Below are 25,192 nucleotides of genomic sequence, written 5' to 3' on the forward strand. Positions count from 1 at the left end.
CGGCGTGGCCCAAGTGGGATGGGCCCGTGTGCGCCCCGCCTGTGGGAAGCGGCTATTAGGCAACCTGCAGGAAGGCGTGTAAGCGGGGGGCGTGGCTAACGGCACACGCTTCCTCAGGAGCCAATAGGATAGAAGAACAGGCAAGCGCTTCCGGGCTGTGAGAGGGGAGGGTGGGATAAGATGGCGGCGGACACTGGGAGCTGGTGCGTGTACGCCGTGCTGCGGTGAGGATCTGGTGGCCTGAGCTCACGAGGGCGTGGAGGGTTTGGAGGCAGTCCAGATAAAGTCTGTAGAAGCGCTTTCTTCGTGCCTCGGTTTACCTCGGTTGTTTCGCATGCCGATCAGCTGTTTTCCTTAACTGGCTACCTGCTGCTTCGTAAACCAGTTGGTTGACTCTCTGCTACTTGACCATCTGTTGATTTCTTCTTTCCTGGTTGATGTTTAAAGTTGTAAATATATTGGTTTTGCCTTTGAGATACATATCGTTTCTTATGTAAGAATTACATAAAGTTGGTAGAAATAAACAGGAATGTTAACCACCCGGTGGTCACTACTATTGTAATAGTTCCATATTTCAAAAGTTGTTTCTGCCCTATGAAAGCCTACCTAAGTTCATATGTGTTTTTGTTCAGGTTGAACATTTATAGCTAGCGAAATAGCGTTCTGAAGAGCAGTGGATACATGCATTCTTGCCAGAGTTTGTATTACATCTTCCTTTCTGAGCTGTCTGCTTCAAGGTCTGTAGTGATTGCTAAAAATATGAATAGGCTAGTTTGTTCTAGCACATTCTTGGCCTTTTCCCGATAAATGGAATGCTGCCAGCTCTGTACAGTGTACATTGTCATGAGTGACTTTCTGCATTATAATGGTCATTGATAAGTAATTCAAAGCTTTGGATTACAGTTACCTTTCTTCCAAGCATTTGGTTTAAATATGGGTATGTATTGGCTAGGAATCAAGTGTTTACCTAACATCTTTGAGGCCCTGAATCACCAGTCATCACCACTAAGGGGAAAAAAATTAATTTTTTTTGTTTTTTTGTTTTGTTTTGTTTTTGTTTTTCGAGACAGGGTTTCTCTGTATAGTCCTGACTGTCCTGGAGCTCACTTTGTAGACCAGGCTGGCCTCAAACTCAGAAATCCTCCTGCCTCTGCCTCTCAAGTGCTGGGATTAAAGGCATGTGCCACCACCGCCCGGCACTTTTTTTTTAAATAATTTTTTTAGCAGACTTAGGAGCTACAGAACTTAATATTAAGCAAGTGTGTAAAAAGTAAACCTTAGTTTGTAGCTGACTTTTTAAATTGACAACAGGTTGATTTTCACCTTTTATTTATCTCAGGTTTTTCTATTCACTCTTCTTTCCTGGACTGATGATATGCGGAGTTTTGTGTGTATATTTGGTCATTGGCCTTTGGGTTATCAGGTGGCATCTACAGAGAAAGAAGAAGTCTGTGTCGACCAGCAAAAATGGAAAAGAACAAACGGTGGTTGCATTTTTCCATCCATACTGTAATGCAGGTGGCGGAGGAGAGAGAGTTCTGTGGTGTGCTTTGAGAGCCCTGCAGAAAAAGTAGGTATGCATCTTTCTTAGCTCAAACACAGCGCTACTGCTTGCTAAGATCATACTGAATTTTAGTTTCCACAGATTTCAGTGTTGCAGAGCTGTTATCCCAACTTACCTGGAGTCTAAAGTGGGAGGATTATTGGAGCCCAGGAGTCATAAGCCAGCCTGGGCAACATGAGAAGTACCTTTTAAAATGGGAATTTAAAAAGAAAAAAGAAAAAGTTAGCTTTTAAAACATGCTTTTATTTCTCAGATGAACAAAACCTGTCTAAGACTAGACCCTTCAAGACCCCATCCTAGGCGGAGAGGAACTCACAATGTCCCTTTAGTGAAGTGCTAACGTCAGTTAATGCTTGCTGGAGATGGGGGACTCATACTGCTTTGTGCTGTAGCCACTTGTAAGTTGCCTTTGTTTAAAACTCTCCCCCTGGGCTCACACAGGCAACCCTAATTAAATGCCCACACACCAGAAAAAGACAGGGAGGCAGGAGAAAAGCTTGCTGGGAAGAAGAGATTTGCTGGGCTGGGGAGGATGATAAGATAAGGGGCACAGGATATAATCTGAGCGCATGGTATACGTGAGAGCAAGTGGGGGTAGCCACATCATGAAAAATAATTTACTTGTTTTTGGTTTTATTGAGGCAGGGTCTCAATCTGTAGCTCTCTGGCCATCCTGGAACACACTCTGTAGATCAGGCTGGCCTCAAACCCACTGCCTCCCAAGTGCTGGGATTAAAGGTGTGCACCACTATGCCCAGCTGAAAATAATTTTTTAAAGAGTGTTAAAACATATATAAATCTCTGGGATCTATGTGAAACCTATCCAGGTGAGAACATAGTCCCAGATTCCCTTAGAGAAGCAACCTCAAATTATCTTAAGTGCAGTAATTTTCTTCCTTAGTTGGCATGCTTTTTTAATTGGAAAATATTTACAATCGTTACAAAAGAAAGAAGTATATAGTTTTGGGGGAGCATGCATGTGTGCTTGTGTGCTTGTAAATGTAGAGGCCTGTAGCTGATAGTGGATGTCTTCCTCAGTTGCTTTCTACTTTTTGTTGAGGCAAAATCTCTAGCTAAACCTGGACCTCGGGATTTCGGCCAATCCAGCTAGGCAGCTTGCCCAGAAATCCACTTGTCTCTGCCTTCCAGAGTGGTGGGATTACGAGTGGCTGCCACTTTTATGTGGGTTTGGTGTGTAGACAGTGGTTTTCACACTTGGTGGCGTGTGCTTTACCCACCGAGTCATCTCTGTGGCCCAAGTCTGGCATTGTATTATTTTAGTAATCAGGGTATAGTTATGTGTGTATGTTACCTACAGTGTGTTTAAAAGAATTTGTTATATTAGAACTAGTTAAGTAGCTGAGGAAGTCTGAAAATTGATGTAGCAAGGAAACAATATGTAAATAACTGTACTTCTTAATATGGAAATTAATTTTTTAACGATTTTATCTCTTTTTAGTTTATGTATATTAGTACCAGCATGTATGAGTCTGTGATGTACATGCTGTGCCCACAGAGGCCAGAAAAGGGCATGGGATCCTTATGAGTTAGTATGCGGTACTGGGGATTGATCCCAAGTCTTTTGTAGGGACAAGTTCTCTGAGCCACTGAGACATGTCTCCAGATCCAGGCATTCATTTCTTAAAGGAATGTGATTAACTGTCCCCAGCCAGTCAAGCTTCATTATGTAGCTTACATATTTGGTGTTGGAGGGGTGTTACAAATGAGGGGGGAGAATCCTAAGTAATGCTTTAAAATTATAGTTCTATCAGGGCGAGGAGGGTAGCTTAGCAGTTAATAGTGCCTGGTGCTCTTCCAGAGGATCTTAGGTCAGTTCCCAGCACTCAAGTCACATGCTTGATAACTGCCTATAACCCTAGCCCTAAGGGGTCTAACACCTGCTTCTGCCTTCCAGAGGTTCCTACATACATGTGGCCTATACTCACACACAATTACATACAATACACATAAATAAAAATAAACCTTAATTAGAATGATGATCCTATTTCGAGACAACTTTAATGAATCTTAGTTTTTTGTTTTATTTCATTATCAATTTATAGGAAGAACTATTAAAATAAGGGTCCCCACTTATTTGTTTGTTTTGTGATGCTAAAGGTTGAACTCAGGGCCTTGTGTATGTTGGGCAAGTGCCCTACAGCTAAACTCCTTAAAATAAAAATGTTTAATATGTCCTAAAAATGAAAACATCTAATATGTCAGAAATTTATGTTGGTGTTTGCTTCATTTAAAATCCATAGAGAAGGAATGGCAAATAGTTAGGCATGATATCTTAATCTCATCAGCTAACTATAACAAAATACCTTCAGCTGGATAGTTTATAGACAAAAGAAAGTTATCGCTCATAGTTCCAGAGGATGTGACTCTGTACATAACTGCCTTTTGCTACATTCTCGTGTTGTGATGGGTTGAGCAGACTCCTTCAGTCCTCTTAGAAGACACCACAGAGGGTCTGCATGGAGCTCAGGGGTAAAGGGTATGTGACACATGCACAAGGCCTTGGGTTCAGTCTTCAGCAGCAAAGAAATATCACTTTAAGAAGGCACAGTTCCTGGTCACCCCCCATTACAAGTCCCTTTCCTTTTAATGCCCCTTTACTAGAGACTAGATTTCAACAGACAAGTTTACAGGTGACAGTCAAAACACAGCACAGGGTCTCAGAAAGATTAAGAATACAGTCGAAACACAGCACAGGGTCTCAGAAAGATTAAGAATAGAAACCCAGAGAAGGGATGGAGTCGGTTTAAATTCAATAAATTAAAAAATGGTAGAAAACATTTTTAGTATAAAAATAAGTCTGCTTATGATTATAAGGAAATTATAACATTTGGCTTAATTTTAACCTAAATTAATGACATGTCATTTCAGGTATCCTGAAGCAGTTTATGTTGTATATACTGGTGACATTAATGTCAGTGGTCAACAGATACTAGATGGTGCTTTCAGAAGGTTTAACATCAAGTTGGCTCACCCAGTGCAGTTTGTTTTCTTAAGGAAACGCTACCTTGTGGAAGATTCCCGGTATCCTCACTTCACATTGCTAGGCCAAAGTCTTGGATCCATTCTTCTCGGCTGGGAAGCTCTGATGCAGCGCGTTCCTGATGTTTACATCGACTCAATGGGATACGCCTTCACACTCCCTCTCTTTAAGTATGTGGGAGGTTGCCGAGTCGGAAGCTATGTTCACTATCCCACGATCAGCACTGACATGCTGTCTGTGGTGAAGAATCAGAATCCTGGATTTAATAATGCTGCTTTCATTAGCAGAAATGCTCTTCTCAGCAAAGCAAAGCTCATCTATTACTATTTATTTGCTTTTGTTTATGGCCTTGTTGGATCTTGCAGTGACATAGTCATGGTTAATTCTTCTTGGACATTAAACCATATCCTCTCACTGTGGAAGGTTGGGCATTGCACTAACATTGTCTATCCACCTTGTGATGTGCAGACATTTCTGGACATCCCTTTACATGAGAAGAAGGTGACCCCAGGGCATTTGCTGGTTTCCATTGGCCAGTTCAGACCTGAAAAGAATCATGCTTTGCAGATCAAAGCCTTTGCTAAATTGTTAAATGAGAAAGCAGCTGAGTTAGGCCATTCTCTTAAACTTGTCCTTATTGGAGGGTGTCGCAACAAAGATGATGAGTTTAGAGTAAACCAACTGAGAAGTCTATCTGAGAATTTGGGAGTTCAAGAAAATGTGGAATTTAAAATAAACATTTCATTCGATGAATTGAAGAATTACTTGTCTGAAGCGACCATCGGTCTGCATACTATGTGGAATGAGCATTTTGGGATTGGTGAGTTATGTTTTGTTTTTTAACAAGTTGTTTGATACTGCAAGATGTGCATTAGGTCCTAATTACATTTCTGTGGCTGTGACAAACATGACCAAGGCAACTTAGGAAAGAAATACCGGGGAGCTCATGGTTTCATGGGGTTAGACTCCATGGTAGCAGCACAAAGGCATGGTGGCTAAAAACTTACATCTTGATCTACAAGTTGAAGCCAGAGATAAATGCACAGAGACTGGTGTGAGTCTTTTGAAATATCAAGGCCTACTCCCAGTGACACACCTTCTCCAACTAGGCCACACCTCCTAATCCTTCGCAAACAGTTCCACCAACTGGAAACCACACATTCAAATATATGAGCTTATGAGAAACATTCTCCTTCAAAAAACAACAGTTGTTTTGATAAAATGATATTGTTCTGGAAGCCTCTACTTGGTCTATGAGTTCTGTTCCTTTAGAGAACACTGACTAATACAGAGTGACTCAGGCAGCTACAGATGTGGTGAAGATGGGGAGAGTGAGAACCAGAGGAGCCTCAGGAAAGAGCTGAGCAGGAGCGGGTGAGCAGGCAGAAGAAAGGGCGGCTGCAGAAAAAGGTGGTGGAGTGTGCTTTAGAAACATGGAGCTGGTATTTGGTGACAGAAAGGGCAGCTGGGCCCCAGGCCCTAGTGTCCTTGGGAAAGCAGTGTGGCAAGAGAACAGGACACAAAGGTGGAAGCATGGCACGCTGAGCAGAGGTAGAGGAGAGCAGCACTGCTGGGTCTGCTTAGAGAGGACTGGAAGGAGCACAGCTAGGACAGGCTGGGGCAGGCTAGACCTTTACACCTCATGCGCATCAGTTGACAGGTAACAACGGAAACTTAACTGCGAGCAGCAGCACACTTAGTTCTCTGAGGTCCTTACACTGTTATCTGCTGCTGTTATTGGCCTCTGAGAACTTTACTTTTGGTGTTGTCTTCCTCTTGTTTCTGATATTTGTCAATCTTTTGTCATCCTGGCAGTGTTGTCTAGCCTCCTATTCTGTGTAGTATATTCATTTTTCCCTTCTTTTGAGACAGTCTCAGAGTCCAGCCTGGCCCTGAAACCTTGATCTTCCTGCATCTCCCTCCCAATGGCTGGGATTATAGGTGTGCACCATCATATGTAGTTTTTCTGTGGTGCTAGGGTTCAAACCCAGGATTTCCTAAGTGCTAGCAGACACTCTACCCACTGAGCTACACCCTCAGCCCCAGTGTACTGACTTTACAGAGCATTTCTGTAGATTCCATCTAAGGACTAAAGAGCATAAACATGAGCGGTGGGGAGCCCATGCACTGGGTATGAGCTCACTGGGCAGCATGAGGACTGAGGCCAGTCCCAGCACCTGTGTAAAAGGCAGCTGTGACAGCATACCTGTGACTCACCACCACCACTGGTGCTAGTGCTGGAGTCTAGGGCAGTGGGTCTCAATCCTCATAGTGCTGTCACCCTTTATTACCATTCTCATGTCATGGTGACTCCCAGCCATAAAAGTATTTTTGTTGTTACTTCATAACTATAATTTTGCTACTATTCTGAATCATAATGTAAAATATCTGTTTTCTGGTGGTCTTAGGCGACTCCTGTGGAAGGGTCCTTTAATCCTTTAATCCAACCTGTAGGATTGTGACCCCCAGGTTGAGATCAACTGGTCCAGTGGATCTTTAGCTCATTGACCAGGCAGTCTAGACTCCAAACCAGTGAGTGTCTCCACAGTGAGTGGAGAGCAGTAGAGCAAGCCAGTCAACTCGTGGCTTCCATGGGTTCATTCACAGGCAGGCGCACACAGCCCCTTAACAGCATTTTACTTTGTATCATGTTAATAAGCAAATTTCTAGACTCAGAAATACTTAACTGAATGTTTCACAGGGCTCAGAATGTTTGAAGGTTCATGTTCATCAAAACATAAGGCATGTGGTCTCTGTTCTCTCTCTCAGGAGTTGTCGAGTGTATGGCAGCTGGCACAGTTATCCTTGCACACAACTCAGGAGGCCCGAAGCTGGACATTGTCATTCCTCATGAAGGACAGATAACTGGCTTTCTGGCTGAGAGTGAAGAAGGCTATGCTGACTCTATGGCTCACATTCTTTCTCTGTCTGCAGAAGAGAGACTCCAAATCAGGAAGAATGCTAGAGCGTCTATAAGCAGATTCTCCGACCAGGAGTTTGAAGTAGCATTCCTGTGTTCCATGGAGAAGTTACTTACTTAGTGTCCAGTCTGCACAGTCTGGGTATTTTATACAGCATGGAGCTGGAGCTATAGGTCATGGGAGAACCCGTGCTTCGTGTGTGGGAGTCCCGAGCTCCATCTCCAGCACCAAAAGTAAAAGGAAACACCTTCACCTGTAAATATTTCCTAAATTTATTCTTTATCATAATCAAAGCAGCCTGAGCAACATTCTCAGCAATATGTATATAGGCAAGGCAGTAGTTAACAAAAAGGCAGAATTAATCTATATGGAAAAAGTAATCTCACGTAGCTTTTTTTTTTTTTTCTTTTTTTTTTTTTTTTTTCTTTTTGAGACAGGGTTTCTCTGTGTAGCCCTGGCTGTTCTAGAACTCACTCTGTAGACCAGGCTGGCCTTGAACTCATAGAGATCCGCCCGCCTCTGTCTCCCAAGTGCTGGGACTAAAGGCGTGCCACCACACCCAGCTTCATGTAGCTCAATGTACAGATTTTACTAACTGTTTGCTCTCAAAATCTGAGCAGTACAGATCTCAAAGAAAAAAAATTACCAGTCAAATTTCCATATACTCATACATCTTTTAATCTTTTCCTTTCCTTGTCTTAATCCCTGAGTGTTCCTGCCTCCACCTCCCAGAATACACCAGTGTGTGCAGTGCTGGTGATGGGACCCAGGGCCTCCTGCAGTCTAGACAAGCACTAGCACTCTGCCAACTGAGCTACATCCTAAGCCCCAAACCCTGCTTTCCAAATCACTTCTGCTTGCGAGAACATGAAGTAATATTTCCTGGTTTTTAATCTGTTCTATGACGCTGGAGTACCATGTAGAGCCTCAGACTGTGAGGAAGAGCAGGGATGTGTACACTGCCACCACAAAGTATACTGAGCTGATCTCAAAGACTGCCTTCCAAAGGGAAGGGAGGTGCTGAAAGAAACAGCAGGCTATCAGCTGGCACTCTCAAAATGCATTCCTAAATTTTTGGATTAAATTCTGTTTGAGGGGTGGGTTTAGAGGGTTTAGAGGTTGAACCTAGAGCCATGCTCATGGTACACGAGTGTTCTAACCCCTGAGCTACTTTACCTCAACTCCAGGAGTGCCGAAATAACAGCGTGGGTGACCCTTTTAAGTACACCTATTAATTTTCTTAAAAGGAAGAAGAAACTTCAAACAGGCATCTCTAATCCTACACCTAAAGTATCAGTCAGGAGATGGGGTGGACTCATTTCTTCATGGGTGTGTACAGATATGTTAAAGTCAAAACAGGCAGCCATCTTTCCCATAACTAGGTTTGTATGGAAATTGGGGTTTGTATGGGTTTCTCATCTCTTAACAGCCCCATTTAAGGCTAAAGTCAGCCTCAGTTCATTCAAGAGAATATCAAGCTAAGTTGCTTTTCTGAAACTGACCATGTATTTATAATGTATATACATATATATTTCTGTGTATAAATATATATACATAATTTTAATGAACTTTTCTCTTTCTTCTGGACTGACATATGAGCCAAAGACCGCCTAACAGAAAACCCAACCCCAGACACAAGATTCCTTTTTTTATTGCCCAGGGTTGTCCAGGAGACTCCCCAAAGCATAGAGCCTATTGCTTTTGCCCTTGGTTACCCCTAGCAGTGGAAGATAAGTCCCGAATGCTGAAGACACAATGTACTTTAGAAAGAGGCCAAAGACCCCTGAGCTGGAACTGACCTGAAAGTGCACACAGAGAGAGAGAGAGCTGTTGCTGCCCCAGGACTAGCTTTCATGGTATGAAGGTGCCAGGCGAGCTTCCAAAGGGGAAGGGCAACCAATAGTCCGACCCAGCTATCCCACCTATAAACCACATGGAAAACCAGCATGGCACGCACACTTGACAGTAACCAACAGCTCTTAAATTGGACACACGACCTGCTCAACTAGGAGAACCTAGCTAACTATTCCGCACTAGAGAACAGCCACTGTTTACTAAACCAGCATAATTCCTAACAACAATCTATAAACATTTGTCTAGACTCTTAAACTATACAGTTCTTCAGGTATAGCCTACAAACTAATGTCAACTTACACATTTTCTCTCTTTAAATGAATATGCATTTCACTGAGGACTCTTTCCTAGACCCCTGGAGATCTCACTGTGAGTGAGGCAGATACAGTCTTAACTCGTGATATAGAGGTCTGTTGGCTGTTTACCAAGTAACTTAGCACTATAAAAACAATTTTTAAAACTTTTTTTTTACAATAGTAACCACTAATAGTAAAGGTTTTCTGCACTCCCATTATTACAGATAGATGTGATTACAAGTCTGTAGTTTCTTAGTAGCTGAAAATCAGTATAAATTTCACCTGGTCTTATTCTGCGTAACTGGCAGGTGTGTGGGAGCTGAGGCTGTGACTCTAAGAAGCTGTAACGTGAGCAGATGGGACTCTAAAGGCATTCACCATTCTGTACATACATAGTTCCTTCTAGTTAAATGAATTACCCACACTGTTTGACATTGGTGTTAGAGCATACAAAAGAGGCACACTGTCTCTTCCAGCTGGTTGGTTGGTTTGATTGTTGGTTGTTTTTGCTTTGTTTGGATCTCCCTAGCTTCATTATCTATTCCCAATTACATTGTTAATTCACTACAGTGGAAACTCAGCAAACCATCAGCTGGGGTTAGAGATAATTCAGTCTACAAAGATTTCAGAGACTGGAGGTGGACGGGACCTTCCACGTTCTCTATTTTGTTTTCAACTTTACAGACCAAAACAATTTAAAGAACTGAGTTGACTTCTTCATTGTCACAAAACTGGTTAATGACAGAATCAGGATTCTGGCCTTGTATTCTGACTCTTGGCCCACTCTGTTAAGGCCAGTCTGCGGTAAAATTTGTCTGTAGCCCACACAGCCTACACAAAGTAATAGGACTTTAAAGTAATTCTAGAAATTGGAATGAACATAGATTGGGAGTGTGGTAAAAGAAACGATTCTCAATTTCTTAAAAAAGCACTTTTTCATTAACTTTCCAACGTTATTTTAATGGGTTAGAAGCATATGACTGATTTACAGCATTCCTGATCATGTTTTACAGATGTTTACTTTTTACTAGATTTCAGGTAGGTACTGTGTGAAATGGTGAGACTCGTTTTTATCTGTTTCTGTGAGACTTCTCAGTGGTTGTTAAGTCCACTACAACTGTGATTTTCCCCCTCGGTGGTCCAAGCATTCAGTTTTGAGTCCACAACAGCAGAGGTTCAAATTCCTGTTTACATTGATAACACAACTGTGAAGTATCCGTTACCTAGTCTTTGTATAATATATTTATATCTCATTGTGATGTAGAACTGTTGATACAAAATCGTATCTAAATGTGTCAGGTGGTTTCGTTCATTCAATTAAAATGTTTTTACATCATCTTTCCCTTTCTTCCTTACCTTCCCATCTTTCTACCTCTCGAGTTCATGGTTTCTTTTCCTTGAATGATTATTGCTACATATGTATGCAAATAAATGTATGAATGCAACCTGCTGGCTCCCTTTGGTGTTGCTTGTATGTATTTGCTTTTAGGGATGGTGATGGATGACCAGTTGGAGGGTTCATCCCTGAGGAGAGCTAATTCTCTCTCAGCACTCATTCATTCCCTGCAGCTCTTCATCTAAGACAGTGGTTCTCAACTACTTTAGGGTCACATATCAGGTATTTACATTACAATTCATAACAGCAAATTATAGTTATGAAATAATTTTATGATTGGGGGTCACCAGAACATGAGGAACTAAACTTTAGAACCACTGATGGAGGGTTGGACCATATCCAATTTCTTCAACATATCAACTCACAGTGTGGTTATTGTTTAGGTCTTATTTGGGCATATTGTTGATACTTTGTGAGTTTAGATTCCCCATCATATCTAGAAGACAGAATATTGCAGCAGACTACTTGGTCCTCTGGCTCTTAAGAATCTTTCTGTCCCTCTCCTCTGTAATGTTCACTGAGCCTTATGTTAGTGTTGTAGGTGTATCAGTTGGGACTGAGAGCCCCACAGACAGTTGTTCTCTTTATTTTGACCAGATTTAGCCTGCGATGGTTCTTATGTGCTGCAAAAAGACGCTTCTTTGATCAGAAGTGAAAGCTACACTTACCTGTGACTATAAAGGTAAGTATTTAGAATACAGTTAGGAAATAACCCTGACTTGTAGAAGGGGCAGTAATACATTCTTCTCCAAAATCCATAACCTCACTAATAAGGTGTGATTGCCCTTCTGTTGAAGGGGGAGGGGCCTTACATTCAATTTGGCAGCTAAGAGTTAACATCAATATATAATTACCACTCTTACACCTTTTGGGACAGCTTGTCATGCTGGTCATTGTTATGTTTATAGGCATCACAGCTGAGTAAGTCTATTGATTTCCATCCTTTGGAAGCTTGCAAAGCCCCTTTAGTATTCTGAGATCTAGTTCTCAGGGAGGAAGCTTTCAATCAGATCACCTGATTCCTACAAGTCTTGTGTCCAAACTGTGTAATGTCTTCAGCAATAGCGAATGACCTTCAACTTCTGGGAGGCAACAAGGATGAGAGCAATAGCCTATAATTGTTTGGGGAGTCTCTTAATCTCCCCTGATCAACAACTCAGAAAGAGGCTCCTGATGCCTGGTACTGGGGATTTTATTAAATAGCCTATGGCTCTTGGGAGAGTGGGAACGTCCTGAATCTGCTGGAAGAACAAATCCTCTTAAAACTGAACCATTCTTCTGGCTCTTTATAAACCTTTAAAGCAAGTTAGCTATAGATGTATCTCACTTGCTTTTGGTGTTGGAGATCAAACCCAAGTTCCCATGCATGCTAAGCTTGTACCTTATCTCTGAGCTGTACCACCAGTATAATAACAATTCTCTATTGTAATAATTTCCAGAGAATGCTACAGGATAATCATAGAAGCAAAATTATAATAAGGACCAGTGTTATTAGTGCTTTCAGAATATGTGTTTAATTATGTAAAAGTATCACTGAGTACAAAACCTTGTTATAAATAAATGAGAGTACATCTGTGGGGCTGGAGAGATGACTCAGCAGTTAAGAGCACTGACTGCTCTTCCAGAGGTCCTGAGTTCAAATCCCAGCAACCACATGGTAGCTCACAACCATCTGTAATGGGATCTGATGCTCTCTTCTGGTATGCCTAAAAACAGCTATAGCGTATTCATATACATTAAATAAATAAATAGTTCTTTTTGAAAAAGAGTGCATCTGTGTTTCTTTTAAGAAAAAAAGTTAACTTCTGTGACATAGCTACAATTGGAACTTTTGTAATTTTCTAGAAGAAAACTATCTCTGCAATTTACCTCACTTCTGTTCTTCTAACTCTGTATTCACCCCAGAGTCTAAGATCACCCTATCTTTCGGGAAACAATGATTCCAGTAATCTGTTGCCGTCTGTTCCCTTAGAAAGGAAGTGGAAGAAGGGTTGATACGGTCTCACTACCATTTGAGCAAGGACCAGTCGAGTAGCTGCCATACAAAGCCAGAGCTGTTTATTTTCTTATGAGTTTTATTCTAATGACAAACACATGGAAATAAGAACAAAGCGTTTCAGTTTGATAGATGGAATGAAAGCTAAAATCAGCATTCATCAGAGTTGCCCCCCAAGAGCATGGACAGGACGAAGTGTGTGAAATCAGTAAGACAGCGGATTTTTCTTTAAGGACATGGATCCCCACGCATGGGGAACAGAAGATTGTTCACACTTGCACGTCATGACTGGCATTTGATGAACCTTGGTCTTAGCCACACAGATCAAACAGGCCAAAACCAGCGTCCAGACCTTCACTGGAGTTTCTTGACTGGCAAGTTTGTCTTTTCTTTCTCTCCTGGCTCCTCTGCATTCTTAGAGGAGCTGGGAGCCTGTTCCGCTTCTTCTGTGGAAGCTGCAAGTTTTTCTAGGGATTCTATTATTTCACTCCTCAGCTCATCTTCAGATTCTTCAAATTTTCTGAAATAATAAGTAGTCAAAACCAATGTTACAATAGAAAAGCACTAATAGAAGAAAGAGTCTCCTTTTCTGTGTCTGCTTCCACCTGAGCATCCTGTGTATCAGACTCATCGGATAACATTTTATATCAATTGCCTTGGGAAGGGAGCTGTATGTGACTGAATGTGTGTGCGGGTGCAATTGCCTATCTCCATTCAGGCAGCACCCAGAAGAGGACATGGGTGTCCCGCTCGATCAGTCTACATTATTCCTTCAAAACAGTGTCTCTCATTAAACTTGGAACTAGCATCTTGCTAAGCCAACAATTCTACTATCTCTACTCACAACCTGGGTTACAAAGTCATGCCTGTTTTAGGTGGGTGCTAAGATCCAAACTCAGGTTCTCGTGTTTACTCCTATTTATAAAAAAATAAATAAAATTAAAAAAAAAGTTTACTGTAAACACTTTTGCACTGGCCTGGGGATGTGGCTCATTTGGTTGAGCACTTGCCTCGCATGTACGAAGTCTTAGGTTTAAAACACAGCCATGATTAAAGATGGTGGTGCATCACCATGATCCACACAGGATGTAGAGGCCGGAGATTCAGAAGTTCAGGGTCATCATTGACTACAGCGTAGGTGTGAAACCAATCTGGGATACCCGAGTCACAAAAAAACAACAACAGAAACACTGTTAGACTAGAGCAATCTCATGCATCTTGTGGGTAGTGTTTCTTGACTATGGTAAGAGATTGTGTAACCCAAGCATAATGGTACAGGCCTTTATTCCCAGAATTCAGGCAGAGGCTAGCCTGGGCTACAGAGCATGCTCCAATACAGCCAGGGTTACACAAGGAAACCCTGTCCAGAAAAACAAAAACAAAAGAGGACTTGTGAAATGACTGACCTGCACATCATAGGATCATGTAAGTGCACACTGTGAAGTTCACACCAAGATAAAATCACCTAACTGCATTGCTAAGACCTAGTCCTATTATTAAGCAACGTGTGGCTATAATTAACCAAGGGAGGAGCCAGATGAAGACAGAGCCATTGATAGTGTGCTCTGATAACTCATGGCAACAGATGACCTTGGAGAAAGGTTCCCCCCATTCCTAGGAGCCATCATAGAATGGACAGTGGGAGGTGACAAGAGACAAGAAGCCCAGGGTCAGCCTTCCAGGGAGTCCAACCCTGGGAGAGATTTGACCATCTTTAGATGACTGAGAGAAATCAGATACAGTATCCTTTAAAACACTGCTGGTCATAAACATCCAGATTAGTTTTAAACCTGTAATAGGAAGATGGAAAATTACAGGTTTTGTTTGGGAAGTGATAGGCCATGGACAGCTCTAATGCACAGGACATGGCTTTTCTAAAGGGAGCCTACTGGGGTGGTTTTCCATTCCACTCAGTGAGGACAGCTAGACAATGTCTGAACCCAGGATGTAGCCCTCGCCAGACAACACCAATGGGGGGGGGGGTTGTCTAAGCCATCCAAATGCTGTGATTCAAACTCCAAATCTGAACAAACTCAAGTCTGTGCTTATAAATTTCTTGTGGGATTTTTCCCCCCAAGTGTAGTGGTTTGAGTGAGAACGGTCCCGTAGGTTCATATATTTGAATGTTTGTTTTCCAGTTGGTGAAACTTGTTGAAAGATTAGAAAGCATAACCTTGTTGAAAGAAGTGTGTCACTGAGGGTGGGCACTGAGCTTTTGAAATGACACCAGGTTCAGTCGCTCAGTGTCTCTCTGTCACTGTCACTGTCTCTCTCTCTCTGTCTGTCTCTCTCTTTTTCTGTTTCTCTCTCTGTTTCTCTCTCTCTGTTTCTCTCTCTGTGTGTTTCTCTCTGTTTCTCTCTCTCTCTCTCTCTCTCTCTCTCTCTCTCTCTCTCTCACCCTCCCTCCCTCCCTCCCTCCCTCCTTTCCTCCCTCCTGCCTACAAATTGGGATGTAAGCTCTCAGCTACTGCTCCAATGACATGCCTACCTACCACCACATTCCCTTTCATGAGATCACAGATTAAACCTCTGAAACTGTAAGCTGGAATGCTTCCTTTTATAAGCTCCCTTTATCATGCAGTTCGATAGAATAGTACCTAAGACTCCAAGACTGGGACAAAACAGACAAGCTACGTTACTGGAAACAGACAAACTATGTTACTGGAATTTTTTTCCTAGCTCCCTGACCCCTGTTTTCCAAAGGTCAGGAATGGAGCAGGACCCAAAGAAAACAAAAGCCTGTCAGGTTATTAGATATGAAATAAATAATACAGAGACAGGAAAGGAAGAAAAAAATAACTCTTCAAAATAAAGCCACAAACTGTAAATAGAAAATATGTGACTAAATCTAGTGGGTAAACATAGATAACATGGATTGTTTCAGTGCTGGAAATCAAATGAGGGCTTTGTGCATGCTCTCTACATGCATTCTACATGTGCTCTATATGCATTCTACATGTACTCTACATGCATTCTACATGTGCTCTACATGCATTCTACATGTGCTCTACATGCATTCTACATGTGTTCTACATGCTCTCTACATGCTCTGCCCCTGAGCTAGACACCCAGCCCTGATTCATCACTAACAAGGTAGATGATGAACTAACTCTAGGTGAGGTTATTCCTATAGAAGACATTGACAGACTTTCATAAAGCAAGTGTGCTCAGTGGGATAATTAATGTGCAACATGCACTTAAAACCTTAGGGGACTGAGGCCGAGACACAGTAGTAGAAGACTTGGCATGCATGTGTGGGATGCTGTGTTTGATTTTCAGTGATGCCAAATTTATTATAGGAAATAACTTCAAACTGATAAAATATGAACATATGAATATGAGAAAAAACAAATACATTGGGGGGAAAGCATACATTTGTCTAAATGTAAAACCCAATGGATGATACCCAGATAGGAGTTTAAAAGAGTATGTAAGAATTTATCTGTAGGGGCTGGAGAGATGGCTCAGCAGTTAAGAGCACTGACTGCTTGCTCTTCCTGAGGTCCTGAGTTCAATCCCCAGCAACCACATGGTGTCTCACAGCCCTCTGTAATGAGATCTGACCCTCTCTTCTGGGGTGTCTGGAGACAGCTACAGTGTACTTACATATAATAAATAAATAAATCTTAATAAATAAATAAATAAAAATAATTTATCTGTAACATGCATAAATGCACTTTGGGTGTGTCTCTAAAAGCCTCCATAGATAAGAATGCTAAAGAATGGAAGGTTCATGACTATTTTAAGACAAGGTACTTGGGAGAGGTACTTATGAACAGAGGCAAAGTCAGTTCATGACCCTGAGCTGTCCCACCCCCTACTTAGAAGAGCCTCTATGGAAGGGTCTCTGGTTAACAGATAGGGATTTTTCTCTTTGGGCTTGCAAAAGCAACAGAGAAGCAGAAGGCAGGACACAGGTAAAACAGGATTCTCAGAAAGAAAGCTAGATTGACCCAGATAGAAAGAGATATCTAAAGAGCTGGCAGTTTAGTTGTAGGATCAGGATTGCAAACCGATATTGTGTGTATATTTCAGAAAATAAGGTTACCTGCTGAGCTAGCAGGGTTTTTTTTTTTACCTCTGTTTACGCCACCCCACCCACAGCCACCCCCACCCATCCCGTCCTTATTGGTATAAACATTAGATCATTTAAATGGTTACATATAAAGCCCTAGTTGAATCCCTAGTGTTGTCAAAAGGAAAAAATAAAAGTATATCAATAACAACTAGACAGTTAAGTGGTACCTATAGAAGAAAATTTAATAATAATATTGGAAATTTTCTTTACAACAGCCAGGCACATTGAAATATGTCTGTTCACTGTAAGGGACGCTAAATGGGAAGGGTATCTGAGATAATTCGGATACCAGCCTAGCAACATAGAGAGACCAATCCTGTTTCGAATAAAAGCTGTGAATACATGGAGAGCTATTATTAGGAGGAAGAGGTAAACTGTACCTTGGGGGCAAGATGTACCTCTATGACATCACACCATACAACAGATGGAGGATAAGATGTTTATTGGTTTGTTTTTTGAGGGAGAGGGAGGAGAGAAAAATCTGTCTCAGAGTGGGGGAGATGAGAGTGACACAGACAGACAGATAAGACAGACAGGGAAACAGTCAGAGAAACAGAAAGAATGAACAAGACAGAGCCATCTAGGTGGCCAGTATGCCACCACACAACAGTGGAAATGTACCCTACCTGTCAGCTGCAATGGGTAATGACAGAAGCTGCTACTGCTAAGTAGCTGAAAGGCAGGCTGGAGGAACAGCAAATTTACAACAGCTATGCTATATTCATGGATATGAAGATCCATAATCATCATCAATGCACAAATAAAGAAAATGTGGCATGTATACTTAATATGATGCAGCTCACCCTTTGCAGGGGTGGTGGGGTGACAGAGTTGGGGCAGGATGCCATGCAGCCTGGACTGGCCTTGATCTTGCTTGTAGCTGAAGATGGCATTGAATTCTTGATCCCCCTGCCTTCCTGCCTGTAACTCTCAAGTGTTAGGATTATAGATATGTATCTTGATGTGAAACAAACTTACGATTCAACCATAAAACAGAAAAAAATCTGCTACACATAGCCACGCATGCATCTCTGCACACACATGCACACAGCAGAAAAGGGAAAAGGCAGACAGAGCCCAAACAAATCCATGTATCATGTACAACTTGGTCTCCTTAACTAGTTTCTATGGGCCTTCTTCTTCTTCTTCTTCTTCTTCTTCTTCTTCTTCTTCTTCTTCTTCTTCTTCTTCTTCTTCTTCTTCTTCTTCTTTTTTAAGATTTATTTATTTATTATATGTTAGTACACTGTAGCTGTTTTCAAACACACCAGAAAAAGGGCATCCAATCTCATTACAGATGGTTGTGAGCCACCATGTGGTTGCTGGGATTTGAACTCAGAGCCGTTGGAAGAGCAGTCAGTGCTCTTCACTGCTGAGCCATCTCTCCAGCCCTATGGGCCATCTTCCATCTCACTTGTACACAACACTACTCACATGTCATCTTCATCCGATCCTGGTTCCAGCTGTTCATCATCCACCATGATGCCCGTGGCTATTTCTACCTTTTCCTGGTCTTCTTTAGGAAGCTGTGGTTTGATCATTACTACTGGAAGAAAGGAAAAAGATGAAAGGAGACTACTCTGTGTACTTGAGGAGCAGCATACACCCACAATCCCACTGTGAATGCCACTCATGATGGCAAACCAAGGTACTGATGAAGATGGTAGCAGAAAGATATGTTGTGGTTTGGGTATGAAATGTCTCCCACAGGCTCATGTGTTTGAACCCTCGGGCCCCAAGTGGTACTACATGGGGAGGCTGTGGAACCACTGGGCGGTGGCTCCTAAATGGAGTAAGTAGATTGCTGAACAAAGAGTCTTGAGGTTTATAGTCTAGCCCTGCTTCCCTTCCCTTCTCTGTTTCCTGGTTCCCTGAGCTGTGCACAAGCAGCTGCCACACACTCCTGCCACTCAGAGACATCTTCTGCCATGCCATCCTGGCCACAACAGACATCGTTCCTCAAATCATGAGCTGAAAGAAGTTCTTTGCTCTCAAGTTGCTTCTTGCTGAGTATTTAGTATCTGAGATGAGAAAGGAGATTAAAGCAATATTCAGTTATTTGGCGCTGGACCAAAAACTTAGGCAACACAGGAAGACACAAAAACGGGAGTGTCACAATAAGAACCAGATTTAGAAGTTTTAAGGAAAGTGTGATACCGAAACTTAAGACTTGCCACAACGGAACCATCCCTATCGTTCTCCCTCTCTGTAAACCCCACTGTGCATCCGTGCTTTGTGCAAGAAGTGATGCAGCTGCAGAGCAAACAGAAAGTGTGTACACACCTTCATACCTGTGTCTTTGTATTCATTCTTTATTTTTTTAAGATTTATTTATTTATCTTATTTATGAGTACACTGTCGCTGTCTTCAGACACACCAAAAGAGGGCATCCAATCTCATTATGGATGGTCATGAGCCACCATATGGTTGCTGGGACTTGAACTCAGGACCTCTGGAAGAGCAGCCAGTGCTCTTAACCACTGAGCCATTTCTCCAGTCCCTCTGTACTCATTCTTATCTCAGAAGTTCTTGATCTGGGTGGGCATGGTGATGTCTGCCAGGAATCACAGCACTTGGGAAGCAGAGGCAGGAGGTTAAATGAGTTTGCAGCCAGCCTGGGCTGTGTGTAAGATCTACTCTGGTGTCTTAGTTACTTTTTCTATTGCTGTGACAAGACCTCAAGGTCAGTTGGCTGCTTGGATGGGGTATGACTCCCTAATTGAATTAGATTTCTATAGCTTTTGTTGTTTCTTTATAGGATAGAAAAATTCCTTAGGCTTTTTCTTTTCACAGGTTGCAGGATTAGCTGGGTAGAGTCCCAGCCTGAGAATATCACTCCCTTCATTCTGGCCTCTCTTTTGGCACAAGCCATGGCTCCAACATTACATTTCCTGGTGTTCTCTTCTGCTTCCAACTGTACATTTTGTATTTCTTTTTACCGTGCTTGCTCTTTTCCATTATAAAACTGCCTAAGAATAGCAATAGGGAAGTAACTAAGGTATGAGTTTGGTATCAAGGAGTGGGCTACTGAGATGACAGGCCCTCCCATGCTATTTCTTGGAGGAATTTGGAAAACTTTGGAACTTTGGACTAGGAAAGTGGTTGAATACTGTAAGTGGGGCTTAATGGGTCCTCCTAGTAGGCGCTTGGAAGACAATAGTACTGAGTGCAAAGTGAACTATGGAGTCCCAGCTCACGAGGTTTTAGAGGTGAATGGTATTAGTAACTCAGCTTTTCAAAGCACTGACTCTTCCTTACATTGAGTTTCCTATGCTTTGTTGCTGTTCCTTCTGTCTTGCTAGTTTGAGCCCTGTTATTTTCTCTTCCCATCTACTCTTTTTTTTTTTTCAGTGTTGTTTGCTCTTATTTTTCCAAGACAATCAGGCACAGTCAATCTTCCAAGAATCTTCCATAGGCCCATGGTGCTATAACCTCTGCTCTTACGAATGCTGGCATTGTGTCTCACAGGTTTAGGTATGTCATGTTTCCATCTTCATTCAGTACTAGGACTTGTTAAACTTCCTTCTGACTCCTCCAGTGACCCAGTTTCCTTCCACTCAGTTGTATGTCCTTTTACTTCCATGAGTTTGTGTAACTTTCTGTCGTTTCTCTCACTGTTGATGTCCAGTCTTTATTCCTCTGTGGTTAGATAATATGAAGGGTGTTATTTGAACTTCTTTTGCAAATTTGTCAAGACTTGCCTTGTGTCCTAAAATGTGGTTGATTTTGCAGACAGGTTCATGGGCTACTGAAAATAAACAGAATGTGTTCTTTAGTGTTTGGTGGAGTGACCTGTAGTCATCTGTTAGATCTATTTGACTTATGATGTCATTTAACTCTGGCCTTACTCTATTTAGTTTTTGCCTGCATGGGTGAGCATGGAGCGTTGAAGTCTCCCAATATCCCTGTGTCCGGTCAATCTGTGACTTTAGATCTAATAGCATTTTTTTTATATATGAAACTGTTGTCTCTCTGGTGCACACATGTTTAAGACTATAATATCCTTGGGGATTTTTTTTTTCTTTAGGGAGTCATATATATATATATATATATATATATATATATATATATATATATATATATATATATTAGTTTTGGCTTTAAATCTATTTTGTACTAGAACATCTGCCTGCTTCTTTTAAGATTTATTTATTATATATAAGTACACTGTAGCTGTCTTCAGACACTCCAGAAGAGGGCATCCGATCCCATTACAGATGGTTGAGAGCCATCGTGTGGTTGCTGGGACTTGAACTCAGGACCTCTGGAAGAGCAGTTAGTGTTCTTAAACGCTGAGCCATCTCTCCAGCCCTTCCTGTTTCTTTATTCCCTCTGTGTTGAGAATGAAAATCCATCAGGGCCCCAGCTGTGTGTGCTTGCCTGCTTGATTGACATGACCATCCACCATTCCTCAGAATTAGAACATTTTGCCTTGTGGAAGTATTTTAGAGTCTGTGGTATTTTGGAACCCTCAAATCCGTTCCTAACACCCAGGCTGTCTAAAACTCAGATTCTTCCAGCCTCTACTTGAGAAGCGAAAGGGCCATGGGTGTGCAGCACTGTGCCTAACCTATGCTGGATTTCCCCACAGTGAATGCAGTGTCAACATCCCAGGGAAAAAATTAAACAATAACACAGATATAAATACCACTGGGAACATGTTAAACAATAACAGAAAATTATATTTTGATTCAATGGAAAATAAATCGCTTAGTAATGAATCCAAGCTTAAACAAAGATAAAGTTAGTTATATAGTAACCATTTAGAATCAGTAAGAAAAATTGTTAATGGAACTATAATGTAGATTAGCCAGGTGTGGTGGCTCAATCCTTTAATTCTGGCACTCAAGAGGCACAGGACCAGTGTGTGTGTAATATAGATAGACCAATATAGATAGACCGTTAGATAGGTAGGTAGGTAGGTAGGTAGGTAGATAGATAGATAGATAGATAGATAGATAGATAGATAGATAGATAGATAGATAGATAGATAGACAGAGATAGAAATATAATATATATGTATATATAATATAGAGATATACTGTGTTATATAATACATAACATATAATATATAATGTAGACACGTGCAGTGCTATGTGCCTGTCATTCCTGCAACTCCAGAGGCAGGAGGACCACTTGTGTCTATCGGCTTGATATTTTCTTGGACAACCCAGAAAACTACTGACTGACAGAAGAGAAGATTGCTTTTAAAATGGAGACAATGCAGGAGGCAGAGGCAGGTGGACCTCTATGAGTTCAAGGCCAGCCAGGTGTACATAGCAAAGAGTCCCAGGCCATCAGAGCTACACAGTGACACACAGTCTTTAAAAAATAAAATAAAATCAAACAAAAGTGAACTCTAGTAGTTTGCATTCTTACTACGCGTAGGAAAGTAGTGAGCTCTCTGAATAGCTCTCCAAGCTGAGCAAGGCTAGATTGTTACCCCAGGTGCAAGTCCTTTTCAAGAGTTGTCAGCTTGAAACACTACACAGAATTATGCCTCTGTCCTTGGAAGTGCATGCCTTGGAACCAGTTTGGTTAGAACAAATCAGACAAGCAAGGCATGTTCCCAGTTCTCTCTCCAACCCAAAGGTACTACTGGTACCTTTCTGCATTCATAAAGCAGTGACATAATTCTCTGGGGGACCAGTAACTTTGTTAAAAATAAACCACATACCGGTTTCTCCTTTACTGGCAGACAATGAGCCACTGCAGGCACACTCTGCTGCCAAAGCACACGGGGTCCCTGGCACATCCAGCCACCACTGCTTCCCATTCTCTACACTGCCTTCCATCACAATCACTTGGCCATCTGAAAAAGGATACTGCATTAGCAAAAATAAAGATACTTGTTTCAGATTTTACATTTTATTATATTTTATAACATTCCACAGAATGTTAGAGCCATGGACATCACATTCCTCATTTTGTTTATAAAGAGGCCAGTGTGTATGTGTATGTGCATGTGTGTATATATATATGGGGGGGTGGGAGGTGGGTATAAACTGTGATAAGTTTCCTTGTGCTTATTTTTCAACTTGAGTTCATCCTCCCACGTTTTTCTGAGTTATAAATCAGCTCACAAACCTACAATAACTCATTTGAGTGATGCGTGCTCATCCCTTGACATCCAAAGCAGATTAGTCAGTTGCAGGACACCCAACGATGTAAAACCTGTGCGTGTGGGCTGGAGAGATTGCTCACCAGCGGAAAGCACTTGCTGCTCTTTCAGAGAATCCAAGTTTGGTCCCCACATGGTGACTTTCAACTACCTGTAGCTCTGGCTTCAAGGAGATCTTATGCCTTCGGCATCCACTGCTCAGATGTGTGTATATCCACACAGAGACACAGGATACATAATTAAAAGTAATAAAAATAAAATATTTTAAATCTGTATATGATTAAGTAGTTTATATGAAATATGTACTATTTGCCTAAAACTTATGCACATCTTCCAACATACTTTTCATGGGGATGGGGATGAGACAGGATCTCATGTAGCACATGCTAGCTTTGACTGTCTGTAGTAGCTGAGGGTGATCTTGAACTCCTAATCCCCCTGGTCTCCATCTCTACCTTCCAAATGTTGGGGTTACAGCATGAACCACCATTCCTAGTTTCTATTATACTTTCTCTCTCTCTTTTTAAAAAAGATTTATTTATTAATTATATGTAAGTACACTGTTTCTGTCTTCAGACACACCAGAAGAGGACATCAGATCTCATTACAGATGGCTGTGAGCCACCATGTGGTTGCTGGGATTTGAACTCAGGACCTCTGGAAGAGCAGTCAGTGCTCTTAACTGCTGAGCCATCTCTCCAGCCCCATACTTTCTCTTTTAAGGTTTAACTTTTATTATTTTTAGTGGTTCTCTGTCCATGTGGGTCTGTGCATGTGGTTACTTGAAGAGGCCAGAGGAGGGGTTTGGGTCTCTTACAACTAGAGTTGTACAGGGCTCTGAGTTACCTGAGTTATCTGGGAGCTGGGAAGTGAACCTGAGTCCTCTGCAGCAAGAGCAGTACATATTCTTACCTGCCGAGCCATCTCTCTGGCCTAGTTCCTAAGTTCTAAATCAACCCCAGATGACTTACACATAGCACAGCACAATGCGAACATGGCATAAATCTTCCTTCTACCGCACTGCTTAGGGAACGTGGCTCGAAAACATCCGCATGTGTCCCCATAGATGAAAGCCTCTTTTTCTGAATATTTTTCCATTTGTGACTAATTGACTTCAAGGACATCGATAGCTGTCTACTCCATTTATAGCACAGTCTTACATTTTTAACCCTTTCTTGGGGGCTAGAGATTGAAGAACACAGGAAGCACAAGGGCTTGGGAGATGGCTCCGTGAGTAAAAGCTGCTTGTTGCACAAGCAAGGACATCTGGGTCAGCTGGCGCTTGAACCCGGGACTCTTCACATGCTCGGCCCTTGACAGCCAAGCTGCAAACCTAACCCTAGGTGAGTGGGAATAATCAGTAATAGCATCGTGAGGCCGTAAGCCAGTGTTAGGAACTAAGCCGAGTGGACCCTCTCTTCCTGATTCCCCTCTCTCACTTAAGAAAATATGGCTGGCACAATTTTCATTCTGTCCTGTCGAATGACTGGAGTCGTCGGCTGCTAGGATAATGAGCACTCAAGTCTCAGTTTGACACTCACGATGCCAAAACAACGTCTTTGTAAAATGGGTAGCGTCTGAGAGGTACTGACCATTCCAATAAGATGTGTGCTATGCTGGCGGCAAAGCCACGTCAGGCCCTGGTCCTCCCCTGCTGCTGGTTGACAACTGACCAGAGACTCACCATCCGGCATGGTGGGGCAGGTGGAGGTGACATCTGCCATTGCCATTATTCGCAGCAGAGTGTGAGGTGCCCCGGCATCCCACTGCCTCCTGTTCTCTGCGGCAATGACATCCTGAAAGAAACCCTCTGGGTGTAAGAGAATAGCTGATTAGTTCCACTGCAGCCAGAGTCTAACAACAGGACTGAACAGCTTTTAGGGACTGGCCCAGTGTGCTTTCTGTTGCTGTGACAAGTGCCATAACCAAAACCAACTTCTGGGGTAAAGGTTTTATTTCATCTTC

General features: G+C 42.0%; 2 protein-coding genes across 20 annotated transcripts in view; one reads left to right on the top strand and one right to left on the bottom strand.

Moving 5' to 3' along the window:
- Positions 1-174: 174 nt before the first annotated feature.
- On the top strand, positions 175-11,081 carry Alg11 (asparagine-linked glycosylation 11 (alpha-1,2-mannosyltransferase)). Of its 4 annotated transcripts, none has more exons than NR_040650.1 (4): positions 175-224; positions 1,340-1,574; positions 4,454-5,385; positions 7,335-11,081. NR_040650.1 is itself a non-coding variant. In NM_001243161.1 (4 exons), the coding sequence occupies exons 1-4, from the start codon at positions 181-183 to the stop codon at positions 7,604-7,606; spliced, it is 1,479 nt and encodes a 492-aa protein (NP_001230090.1). In that variant the 5' UTR covers positions 175-180; the 3' UTR covers positions 7,607-11,081. The 4 variants fall into 4 exon arrangements, 3 of the variants coding, with proteins under 3 accessions (NP_001230090.1, NP_898965.1, XP_006509108.1); NM_001243161.1 differs by having other exon boundaries at positions 1,340-1,570; NM_183142.4 differs by having other exon boundaries at positions 1,340-1,570; positions 4,580-5,385.
- Positions 11,082-13,068: 1,987 nt separating this feature from the next.
- Nek5 (NIMA (never in mitosis gene a)-related expressed kinase 5) overlaps positions 13,069-25,192 on the bottom strand; it is a 51,804-nt gene continuing 39,680 nt past the window's right edge. For 2 of the 16 annotated variants that reach the window (XR_003947309.1, XR_003947310.1), the window contains 4 exons: positions 24,820-25,037; positions 22,784-22,918; positions 18,541-18,652; positions 13,069-13,548 (listed from right to left, as the gene is read on the bottom strand). Coding sequence is in view for 14 of the 16 variants with exons in the window: in XM_011242149.3 (XP_011240451.1) it covers positions 17,856-18,027; positions 18,541-18,652; positions 22,784-22,918; positions 24,912-25,037 (545 nt within the window). In the remaining 2 variants the exon portion in view is untranslated. The other 14 variants (XM_011242145.2, NM_177898.5, XM_011242144.2 and 11 more) reach the window with 14 other exon arrangements.

Source organism: Mus musculus, chromosome 8 (assembly GCF_000001635.26).
Source record: "Mus musculus strain C57BL/6J chromosome 8, GRCm38.p6 C57BL/6J".
Classification (NCBI taxonomy): domain Eukaryota; kingdom Metazoa; phylum Chordata; class Mammalia; order Rodentia; family Muridae; genus Mus; species Mus musculus.

Excerpts from the sequence above, each read along its gene's own strand:
- Alg11 (NM_001243161.1), top strand. The coding sequence starts at position 181 with ATGGCGGCGGACACTGGGAGCTGGTGCGTGTACGCCGTGCTGCG. Across the intron at positions 1,571-4,453 it reads TTGAGAGCCCTGCAGAAAAA|GTATCCTGAAGCAGTTTATG; the intron begins GTAGGTATGCAT and ends ATGTCATTTCAG. Across the intron at positions 5,386-7,334 it reads GAATGAGCATTTTGGGATTG|GAGTTGTCGAGTGTATGGCA; the intron begins GTGAGTTATGTT and ends TCTCTCTCTCAG.